Below are 12,166 nucleotides of genomic sequence, written 5' to 3'. Positions count from 1 at the left end.
TCCCGATAGCCTCAGTATAGCCCATAAATACCGGAGTACTGTGGATAATTATGCACGGATGTTGAACAACAGTTTCTATAAGAACTGGCAGGGAAGAAAGCCTAGTCTTTACAAGAGATGTGGTTTGTTTATTTGTGTGTTTTCCTTCGTTATTGTTCTACGATGGGTCCTTGTACTGTGAGAAAGTCTCCTCATTAAGCCTCTATAGACACTGGTTGGGCAAGGTTCCGCAGTGTTTTAGTTGCGATAAATTGCTCTGTGCCGGCTCAGCCATCAAAACAAAGATCTGAGAAAAACAGCAGCACGCCAGCAGCATAATAAATAAAAATTTGCTTCAGACCTCCATTGAAAGGTGGGATTTTAATTGTTATTAAGGCGACATCACAATCCTGCCCGGACTGTCAGCTTCCATTAGGTTCCAGGTTTCGTCTACGCGGCCTGGAGTTTGCATACAGAGCCGCTTCCCAAGGACTTCAAATGAATGCTTAAATGACTTTAAACCCTATAGACGTTCAGAGCCTCAGGTGGCGGCAGAAAAGAAAAAGAAAGAACCAGAACCTCCGACTGACAAATGATTTCAAACGGTCATGTGGTTTGCAGTTCCAATTATAAGCTGAAATGTATCAGCTCGCCGCATCTCCACTTTGCCACCCAGTGGAAAGAAGTGTCCTGCGGGCATCCTGGCTCTTTCTGCAATGAAGGATTCACAACTTATTGCGACTAATAACTTTTTACACACAGGTGCCGTGTTTTTGTTCTCGCTCCGTAGCACCTCTTCTTTCATTTTCAGCGTGTGTGGATTATTGATTAGAAAGTAATGGAGGCACTGATGAGTCTACATGGCTTTGGCTGTACGTCGGTGCCTGTAGTTCATTATTTTGGTTTTGTGGGCGGCCCTTTGTCAGGTTTTTCTTTGAAGTCGCTCTTCCAGCGCTTGTAGTCATTCTCCATGATTCATCCTCGGTCTGCTCTGATTCATCTCTGTGTCCCCCAGTGATCATGACCACAATCTCCAAAAATGCTAGCAGAGGCTGGGTCCTGTATTCTAGAAAGCTTGTGTGCCTAATTTGAAATAACTACGCGCCTAGTTCTGGATCCAACGTGACCATCATTATGAAAAGGCAACCAGAGCTGCACCATCAACTGAAACAATCAGGAGGCAGAACAAAGGCTTATAAGTGCAGCTTTCTTAGTGCTAGTTTAAGTAATGCAGTGTTCACAATAACAGAGAGCTTGGCATGCAGTGTTAAAGGAAGGCTATGTAATCCATCCATCCATCCTTCACAGGGCAACACACACACACACACACCTACGGTCACTTTTGAGTCATCAATTAACCTACCAACGTGTGTTTTTGGACTGTGGGAGGAAACCGGAGCACCCGGAGGAAACCCACGCGGACACAGGGAGAACACACCAACTCCTCACAGACAGTCACCCGGAGGAAACTCACGCCGTCACAGGGAGAACACACCAAACTCCTCACAGACAGTCACCCGGAGCGGGAATCGAACCCACAACCTCCAGGTCCCTGGAGCTGTGTGACTGCGACACTACCTGCTGCACCACCATGCCGCCCGGCTATGTAATATTCGTTGTACCTTAAAATTACAGCTTCATAATCATTGTGATGCTCCACTGACCTGTCATAGGGAGAATAGAGACTCTGTCATTGCATTTCTGGGCTCAGCACTGCAGAAACTGCACTATGTAACTTTTAGAGGTGGAGGGGGGTGTAGGAAACCACTCCCTTCCTCCCTATTGATTTCAGTAGTGATATAAATATGAATTACACTAGGAGGAACATCTGGAGTAAACATCTTACCTAGTGATTCTTTGACTTCTTCAAGAAGTCTCCATCTTGAAAATGAAGGGGCAACAAATCTTATTTATATTCATGTTTCAAAACAGCCGTGTTGCTGACACCTAATGATCTGGATGATCTGGTTCTGTACTAAAGCTCTATGAGGGAGACGGGGGTTATTCAGGGCCTTTGATTCTTCTGGTAAAAATAATAAATAATCTTTTTGAATACTATTTGTTATTCCTTGATGGCAGGCTGGTTCTCTTTTCAGGTTTTTTTTGTCTGTATCTTGTCCTCTTCACCTGTGAAGCACCTCAACAGTCGTGTTGCTAGAGCTCATAGCCACAGAGCTTAGGTTTCAATGGGCGTTGAATGGCTGATTGTTTCTGTGTTTGCAATGGTTATGTCATCTTTAGATTCCAAGGAGTGACGCAGTGTGTGCAGCATAACACAAACACACACAGAGAGAGTCACAGAGCACCGGTTGTGATGGCAGCATGGTGTCCCTGAGGAAGTGTGTGTGTGTAACAGGCATGTCATGATGACACTGGCCTCTTTCAGCTTTCAGCAGGCTTTCCCTCTTTGCAGACACTCAAACAGTAACGTGCAGGGTTGAAGCCAAAAGATGAGAATGTAATTAAACTGAAATTATGCATATTAAAATTTCATATAAAATATATAGAATAACCCACTGCAGGAGGATGAGGTATGTCAGATAGAAGTAATTAAAGAAAAAAGAGTTCTAAATTGTCACATAGCTACAGGGACCTGGAGGTTGTGGGTTCAAGTCCCGCTCCGGGTGACTGTCTGTGAGGAGTTTGGTGTGTTCTCCCTGTGTCTGCGTGGGTTTCCTCCGGGTGACTGTTTGTGAGGAGTGTGGTGTGTTCTCCCTGTGTCTGCGTGGGTTTCCTCCGGGTGACTGTCTGTGAGGAGTGTGGTGTGTTCTCCCTGTGTCTGCGTGGGTTTCCTCCGGGTGACTTTCTGTGAGGAGTGTGGTGTGTTCTCCCTGTGTCCGCGTGGGTTTCCTCCGGGTGACTGTCTGTGAGGAGTGTGGTGTGTTCTCCCTGTGTCTGTGTGGGTTTCCTCCGGGTGACTGTCTGTGAGGAGTGTGGTGTGTTCTCCCTGTGTCTGCGTGGGTTTCTTCTGGGTGACTGTCTTTGAGGAGTTTGGTGTGTTCTCCCTGTGGCAGCGTGGGTTTCCTCTGGGTGACTGTCTGTGAGGAGTGTGGTGTGTTCTCCCTGTGTCTGCGTGGGTTTCCTCTGGGTGCTCCGGTTTCCTCCCACAGTCCAAAAACACACGTTGCTAGGTGGATTGGTGACTCAAAAGTGTCCATAGGTGTTAGTGTTGAGTGAATGTGTGAGTGTGTGTCTGTGTGTGTGTGTGTGTGTGTGTTGCCCTGTAAAGGACTGGCGCCCCCTCCAGGGTGTATTCCCGCCTTGCGCTCAATTATTGCAGGTAGGCTCTGGACCCACCGTGACCCTGGAGTGGATAAGCGGTTACAGATAATGAATGAATGAATGATTGAATTAATAAATTAAAACTAGAATCATGATGGGCATTAATGAATTGGGCTCTTAGGATTGGCTGCGTGTGTGTGTGAATGGGTTAATGTGCGTTACCCTGAGATGGACAGCGTTGTCTGTTTTCCATCACCCAGTGATTTAGGGTGGGCTCTGGACCTACTGCAACCGTGACCATGATCAGGATGAAGCAGATACAGAAGATGAAAGAATGAGTAACTGAATGTTTTGTATGAAATACAATGCTTAAAAACAAGCTACAGTGGAGTCTGGAGGGTCAGGGTCTGAAATGTTCTCACCTACAAATGAGACCAATGGTCTAACACTTGGAGAACAGACATTTCAGGGTATTTCAGTCAACTAAAGTGAGGTGTGGGAACTACTCTTACTTATATCCCCTTATAAAACTGGAAGTGATTGTCCTGAAAACAATGGAAGCTCTCACGCTGAGGGGACATATCACATAGTGAAAATTTCAATGTTGCTTTTAGTTGGAACAGTTTCTGTTCTGAGTGGACGATAAATAGCTGAAGGTCTGTGTCTGGCTTCTGCACAGTGCTTTATATAAAGGCACATACCAAGTATGGTTTGACTAAACAGGTGAAGCAGAACCTGCTTCCTTATCTGCACCACCATGCAGTGGGTTAAATCACTGAAGTGTATCAGTTTCAAAATCTAGACAAATATGCAAAGCTCTATCCTTTAACTCTGGAAATCCAGAGATTTTTTCCCCAAACAAATTGTCCCCGCTTCGATGGATAGATCCTATAATGCAAATATTGCTGGTCGTGTGAGTGTTGCTGTTACATTTGATGTAAAACCGTGCCTTGCTTGTGCTTTTCAAGTTTGCAACTCGTGTTTTTTTTTAATCTAACTCTACTGTGACTCAGCAGTAGACCCCTGCCTCTCCCCTGGGATAGATGGATTGAAAGGCAAAATGAAAGGAAGTAAAGGACAAGTGGAAACAGGGAATGGGAGAGCGTGTTTGTGAGTAAGTGTTTGTTTGTCCGAAAGCTAGCGCATTTGAATTTGCAGGACCACTGAGCACACCCGAGCTGCGACTGGGGCCTAGAAGCTATCCGAGCTCAGATAGAACAGCGAACAAACTGCTAAACAGAATAATGGCTCCGTATCACCTCAGCCTCTCTAGAGCTCTCTCCTGCCTTTTATTCCCTCTCGCGTCCACAATGCTAACATTTAAACAGCTGTGGACTAACGCACAAAAGCATTGTCGCTCAAGCAACAACAAATATTGCTAGACATTAATTAATCCATGTAGCATCTGTTGCCACTCTCTTACTGTAACAGGTGGTTGTATACCATGGCACTAACCACACAGAGTCAGAGCCGAGGTTGCCTGGCTGGGCTTTCAGGGATCTCAAGCTTTTCCTGCTGCTTCAAAAGCCTTAATAGAGGTGGAATGTGAAGTCGGATGAAAGAGTTTTGGAAACACTAACATAATGACAATACCTTTATTGTCATTCACCACAATTGATAAGATCAGTAGTACAATGTAGCTGTTTTGAAAAAGTTTGCCTGGCATTTGCATGGTACCTACGCTACTGGACTGCTTTCTTTTTGATACCTGTTTAGTTCTGTAGCATTTTCAGTGTGTGTTTACTTTCATGGAAAGTTGGTGTCCTGTGGGACAGTTCAGGGTCGCTGTGGGTCCAGAGCCTACCTGGAATCATTGGGCGCAAGGCAGGAAACCGGAGCACCCGGAGGAAACCCACGCAGACACAGGGAGAACACAGAACACTAACCTACTTTCATGTAGGTCAGTGTCTTTTCTACCTTAAGTAATACAGCTAAAACCGCAGGAATACAGGAACGTTCTCATATCTTTTCATGCTTTTCAACGTTCGCAGGACTCTCCACCGCACAAAAACCTCCAGAAGCCGTTTCTTGGCCGTGGCTCACCCAGTGACCAGGAGGAAAAAAAAACTGGGCTATTTCAGACTGAGACACTTAGTCTCTTTCCTATTTACAGAGTCATTGCTGTGTACAAACACTGGAGCTTTTTTCCAGCGTGTAAACAGACTGGAGAGCTAACAAATTCTACGAGAGATTTACTTGGGCATAGGTTTACCATAGTAGCATAGTGCTAAATTTATAATTTGATTATTTTTGCCTACAGTAATGAATCATAAACTTTGACTATGTTAGATTCTAGATCCTCTAATGAGTTTTTAATCTAATACAAAGGGTATCGACGTCACTATAAGGAAAACACTGATATATTATCCATGTCGTGCAGATGTAGCTGAATGTAATAAAGTGGGTAAATGCTAAACAAATTAGTGTTTATTTTTAGCTTAGCCGTGCGTCGTGCTGTGTTAAAGCTGAAGGTGATCTCAGCAGGCCTTGTTAATCAATAACCGCTCTTCACATGACTCCCTGTATGAAGATCTGACTCATTTCGAGAAGTAAAGAATGGACCTCCATCTTGGCCTAGTGTGGCAGGGTTGATGTCATTATCCCGGGAGAGGGGGTAGTATTATCATATCTTGCTTCGCAGACCGGTTCGGGCGAGGTTCTTATCTCATTCGCCCTGTGCACTAGAGGGCGGAGCTAAGAACTGAAAGATCTTTCAGCTGATTGGCTGTTGTGACAATAGAGAACATGTCTCCTCTGATGCCTTTTTTTGTGTGTGACATATTGCTCAGGAAAGGGGAATGAAAGAAGCCATAAATTATTAGTAGGAGAAGAAGACAAAGTGGGTTGAAAATGTGTTCAAAAAACACAGCGTCTCCGCTTCAGGGGACCGTGAGCGTAACCTACATTTCCACTCAGGCAGGGCCATTAGGGCACATGTACTGTTTGACTAGGGCTGCAATGTGAGGGAGATGCGTGTCAGGGTTGCTATGGCACTGTTGTCGTGGTGGGATAATGAGAGGAGAATGAGGAGGATGCTCACTGTGTTTTTCTCTCTCTTTTTTGCCTTTTTGGCTCTCTGAGGAAAGCTCACGCTGAGCAGAGCACAACTTAACAGACCCAAGTTGTCTATCTTTTTTTCTCTCTCTCTCTCTTTCTCACTCTGCTCCTCTTGTTGCTCTTTGCATGTGCATACATAATAGATGAGAAGATACACAATCTGCTCAGCCTCCTCTATCATTTACAGGCTATGAATAATGGACATGAGCCATGAGTTTTTTTATATCCCTGGAAATAAGTTAGAGAGAGAGAGAGAACATGAGAAAGAAAACAAGAGGGCGAGTCAGGCTCCTGCTATTTGGTTTTTGGCTGAATTTCCTTTGCTCTTGTGTGTTGTAATGTCATATTTTCTGTTTATTTGTGTGTGTGTGTGTGTGTTCAGGTGAGTGAGACGTCAGTGTAGGATAGTTCCAGTGAGAGGGTGTGTGTAACTTGGGCGAAGTGTGTGTGTGCCCTACTGTACTCCTCCTACTGCCTTCCAGCACAATACTCACCTAATTTTTAAGTGCAGCCATTGTGGGCACAGGTTTTCAATTGAGTGTATGTGGGTGTGTACAATTTGTATATGGCCTGTAACGAAATATGCTCTGGAGCAGATGCACATGAGTTTAAGGGCATCATGCACAATGCCAAGAGTCTGCTAGAGAGGTGTAAAGCCTCTCAGGATTGGGCTGTTGGAACTGAATCCATTTGCAAGGAGTTGGAGTGGTGTTTATGATCTAGAGCTAGCTATTCCATATCAATACCTAATGTTTCTTATGTTCTCATGAATGCAGTCAAATCCTCACAGCAATGTGCCAACTAGGGATGGGCAGTATGCACAATTTTCTTAGCCAGCCACTTAAAAACCCATGTCTGAGAGAGCGAAGTCCAGTGACTGGTGCTGGAGGGACAGGCAAGTTCGATAAATAGCAAAATAAGACACCAGATTCTACACCGTTTAGATGTGTAACTTGCTAGGCTTAGCCTAAGTGAGCTAAAATGGCTAAACTCTAGAGCACAGACATATTTCCAGGAAACAGAGGTGCGAATTACACGTTTGGATGATAAAGGCTCATATATGTGAGCACAACGTCGACTGAAGGATCTTCCTGGGTATTTTGTCTGTTTTCAGCTTCCTTCCTTTTTTTGAAGCCAAATTTGGTGCTGCCGTGGGCTACTGGGGGTTGTTTTATTTATTTATTTATTTTGTTTCAGAGCGTGACATTACCAGTCAGTGAGCTCCTACAGCGCCCCCTCCCTGTGGCTCTGTGAAATGCACAGGAATTAGCTCATATCGCCTTGTTCTTTCTGTAATCAGACACCGAATTGAAATTTGACACATGTGACAAGTTATAAATGTGAACTACCGTCTTTATTTCGACATCCCATTGATGTTTTAAATGCTGCAGTTTATGGGATTACTGTTATGCTACACAAACCTGGTTCAACATCGTGTTGACTTGAGGCTGTTACTGCGGCAAACGGGAAACAAACTCTATAAATGCCCTTCATTTGAGAAGGAGTTTCGCCCGTCTGTCTCCTTCTCTGTTTACTCTCTTTATTTGTTTGACAGTCTGTTTCTGTATCTATCTATTCTTTCATGTGTATGATATCATTACCATTGGAATGAGCTTAGGCATTGTCCTCATATGCGCCTTCCGTTTGATGTCATTTGAGTCTGGGACTGAGTGATTCTCTGCCCCAGGGCCTTGTGCATTTTGCATTATGTGGGCTGAATGATCTTGAGGAAATGTGGGTTAGACTTGTAGGAGGCTACATAGGCATTTGGAGTTGATGAGCACCAGATGTAATGTAGCTGCTCAGCAGAGTGAGCCAGCCATTAAAACTTTAGTTGGGTTGGGCTTGACTGGTTGGGTTTGATTAAACTAGTTTTGCTTGGGGTGTGAAAGGTCGGCTGTTTAATTATCTAAATGGACTTTTCATCATCATCTTCAGTGGTCAGCACAGGGTTAGTTGGGGTTCTAGTCTTCCTGGAAGGTGTTACACCAAGGGTGAGTCCTATATCGTCCCCCAATCCTGCCTCTCTGTGAAATGAAGATGAAATCAGCTGCTTATTTAGTGGCTTTTTGTTCAAACCTTCCAGTTCCACCTTAAATTTTGCAGTAGTTACAGGCACTAGAAAGAATTGCTTTGCTATTTAAGGTGGACCTGGATATTCAGAGATATGGTTTATGCTTTTTTTATGAGGTAGAAGGACACAATGCATTCAAACCACATGGAATTAAGAAGATACTACGGTGATTATAATTTTAAAAGGAGAAAATACAGATATTTGTGGCTTTCTTTGGTCACTGGAGTGGACATCTTACTGTTGATTCACTAGGCATCCATAGCCTTTTGTTTGTAGTGTGCCCCTGACAATTTCAAGGGGTATATAGCCCTCCCACATGGCCCTACCCTGGTTTCCCACCCCTTGGAAAACCAGAGAGGTAGGGCCAAGTAGTAGAGCTTAGAGGTGAAATGGGATTCACTCTTAGTGTAAAGCATTCCCAAATAAACTAGAACCCCAGCGAAACCTGTGATGGCCACCGAAGCAGAAACAAGTGATCAGACTGATTCAAACTCTGTGATACACTATGTAGGAACATTGCTGTGATGACCTGATGGCTTTCAGCCATGACCACATTCACCAAGTCAAATACTGATGTTGGGAGATATTTCCAGGCTCAGAAAAGCATCGCTAAACCTCCTTAGACCAAAGCTGTGTGTGAGAACGTTGATTTCTCTAATTATGTTTAATTAAGGGATGGCACAAACTTGCATTTATAATGTATTTAGTGTACAGTTTTTTACTTCCCTGCTTCTGAAATGAATTCCTGGCTGTGCCCAATGGGGGACATCTTTAGTATTCGTCCTGTGTCTTCTTTCATATGATTTTCTTGCTGTTAGATTTTAGTAGCGCACGTAAAAATGATCTTTCACGTAAAATTGATCTGAGGCATCACCGAGTTTCACTCAGTCTGATCACAGGCTAATTGGATAACTGCTGGAATCCTCATGCCATGCCGTCAAGTGAAATGGCTGAAATTGTATTTGATCATAGCCCGACCCTACGGGGGGATTTTTTTTACGTTTCGATCTAACGGTACAGGCTCGGCTTGGAAGCTGCTGAAAGGAAGGGCCTTTGCTGGCCATTGAAAAGTCTGGCATGCTGAGCCATGAGACACGAGTCAGCACACAGGCCTTCACAGACCACGCTTTAAAATTCACTGAAGCAAGTGGCAGGACACCATCTGTTTGTGTGTGTGTGTGTGAGGATGTATGTGTGAATGTGTCTGCTTTGATGGGAATGGAAAGTGTGATGGGTGAAAAAATGACTGTTTATTTGTTTCTCTTCCTCATGAATAATTTGATCGGCTGGGGACCGCTGAAAAATCAAGTCTGATTGTCATGAACGATTTCAGACTAACAGTCACTCATCTCCCTTTTCACACTTTTCCGTCCCTCTGTCCGTCCCGTCCCTCCCATAATTCAGTATTGCTTTATTTGGAAACAGTTGGCATATTAATTACTGTCATTTATCAACGATTCACACAGTCTAAACTGTGCTGGGAACTGGAAGAAATGATGACCTACTGCTATGATCAGAGGGATTTGGTCACTGTTTTCCAACATGTGACATTCAGATAAAATCTGCAAACAGTTGCCAACAGGAAAGAATAATAAATAATATCAATAACTGTTATTTATTTATTTGACTCACTGTTTGCTTTTGATTCAAATTATCATGTTATTTTCTTGTAAATTAGGTACCTCTTAATTTTTTCATCTGCTGAGAATGTATAACAGCGGCAAGATTTATAAGGAATTTGAACGTAAATTCATTCATTCATTATCTGTAAGCGCTTATCCAGTTCAGGGTCGCGGTGGGTCCAGAGCCTACCTGGAATCATTGGGCGCAAGGCAGGAATACACCCTGGAGGGGGCGCCAGTCCTTCACAGGGCAACACACACTCATTCACTCACACACTCGCACCTACGGACACTTTTGAGTCACCAATCCATCTACCAACGTGTGTTTTTGGACTGTGGGAGGAAACCGGAGCACCCAGAGGAAACCCACGCAGACACAGGGAGAACACACCACACTCCTCACAGACAGTCACCCGGAGGAAACCCACGCAGACACAGGGAGAACACACCACACACCTCACAGACAGTCACCCGGCGGAAACCCACAAAGACACAGGGAGAACACACCACACACCTCACAGACAGTCACCCGGACCGGGTCTCAAACCCACAACCTCCAGGTCCCTGAAGCTGTGTGGCAGTGGCACTACCTGCTGCACCACTGTGCCGCCTGTATGTAAATTTCAGAGTGTTAAACATTCAGAGTTGGTTTCAGTATTCTTTAAATAACTTGCTTGCTGCTTCAAAGATTTTTTTATTTTATTTTAAACCAAGACATAAATGGTGAGGGGAACAGGGAGCTGCACTAAAAATGGTGCTGTTTATTAAAGTGCAGTGCTTGTAGGCCATGAACTTAAACATATCCAAGTTCCTTCCCTTATACGATGCAAACGAAGGGAGCATTTTAACTATACGTTAATGAAAATGAAATCAATTATTAATTTTTTAATATATTCCCTCGTGAATCCTGCCCCATGCACATAGACATACAGAGTTACTAATGACAATCACAAGGAAGGTCATTAAAGGACGTGTTAAATTTTAATTCACAGAGCCAGGCTTGATCATTGGAGTATGACATGGCATCTCCCTGAACTGTGGAAATGAATTAACACTTCCATCGTTCTACACAATACGCCCTCCTATAATGAGTGATTTTGGCCGCTTTAAGATACAGCCGTTATTGACGATTGTTGAGTCTGCTGTATTAAGCGAAAGCAGTTTGGATACAGCCGTGAATAACCCTCTCTCTCTCTCCCTCATTGTCTCTGCAGGGACTTTCTCCCCCGTGGCTCTGGCATTGTCACTCGGAGGCCTCTCATTCTGCAGCTGGTCAACAATAAAGCAGGTGAGGGAGACCTGGCCTGTTTCCGGGCCCCCTGAACACACACAAACAAACCCCTTGATCCTGGACTACTGAACCATCCCTGTGTCTAATAAGAGCTGTATCTGTCTCGTGTGTTTAGAGTATGCAGAGTTCTTGCACTGTAAGACGAAGAAGTTTGTGGACTTTGATGAGGTTCGGCTGGAGATCGAGGCGGAGACAGACAGGATTACAGGCTCTAATAAGGGCATCTCCCCCATTCCCATCAACCTGAGGGTCTACTCCCCTAACGGTAACACACGGACACGTGTACACACACTCACACACACTCAAGCCTGTGTTATCTCCAAGGGCCTGTTGGTCTTATCGCGGTAATAACAAGGATGGGTTTATAAAAGGTCACCTTCTCATTCATATCCATCTCTCTCCGTCTCTCTCAGTGTTGAATCTGACTCTCATCGACCTGCCGGGTATGACCAAGGTTGCCGTGGGCGACCAGCCCCATGACATCGAGTTCCAGATTAGAGACATGCTTCTGCAGTTCATCACCAAGGAAAGCTGCCTCATCCTGGCGGTCACACCTGCAAACACCGACCTGGCAAACTCGGACGCTCTGAAGATCGCCAAGGAAGTGGACCCACAGGGTAGGGGGCTGTTCTATTAGGGTGAAGTCAAACGTGTTAAACACCTTCCAGTGTAAATAAATGCCCCTGATCCCTTGACCTGTTTGTTTCATACAGGACTGCGCACTATCGGTGTGATCACTAAGCTAGACTTGATGGACGAGGGCACGGATGCTCGGGACATCCTGGAGAACAAACTCTTACCGCTGCGCAGAGGTGAGGACAGTGCATCTGAGCTCACAAAAATGTTAATGCAAATGTACACACACAACAAACAAATGCACAGAGCAGTGTGTAAAACGTTAGTGTGCCTTTGTGTGTGTTT

General features: G+C 44.5%; 1 protein-coding gene across 4 annotated transcripts in view; it reads left to right on the top strand.

Moving 5' to 3' along the window:
• The window catches only part of dnm2a (dynamin 2a), a 57,655-nt gene that overhangs the window by 4,562 nt on the left and 40,927 nt on the right, over positions 1–12,166 (top strand). For all 4 annotated transcript variants that reach the window (XM_066674426.1, XM_066674429.1, XM_066674425.1 and 1 more), the window contains exons 2-5: positions 11,169–11,242; positions 11,361–11,510; positions 11,659–11,862; positions 11,959–12,057. In XM_066674426.1, coding sequence (XP_066530523.1) covers positions 11,169–11,242; positions 11,361–11,510; positions 11,659–11,862; positions 11,959–12,057 — 527 coding nt within the window. The remainder of the gene's footprint in view (positions 1–11,168; positions 11,243–11,360; positions 11,511–11,658; positions 11,863–11,958; positions 12,058–12,166) is intronic.

This window comes from Hoplias malabaricus, chromosome 6 (genome assembly GCF_029633855.1).
Source record: "Hoplias malabaricus isolate fHopMal1 chromosome 6, fHopMal1.hap1, whole genome shotgun sequence".
Classification (NCBI taxonomy): Eukaryota; Metazoa; Chordata; class Actinopteri; order Characiformes; family Erythrinidae; genus Hoplias; species Hoplias malabaricus.
The sequence above is the reverse complement of the archived record's forward strand: the minus strand, read 5'-3'. Positions and strand labels throughout refer to the sequence as shown.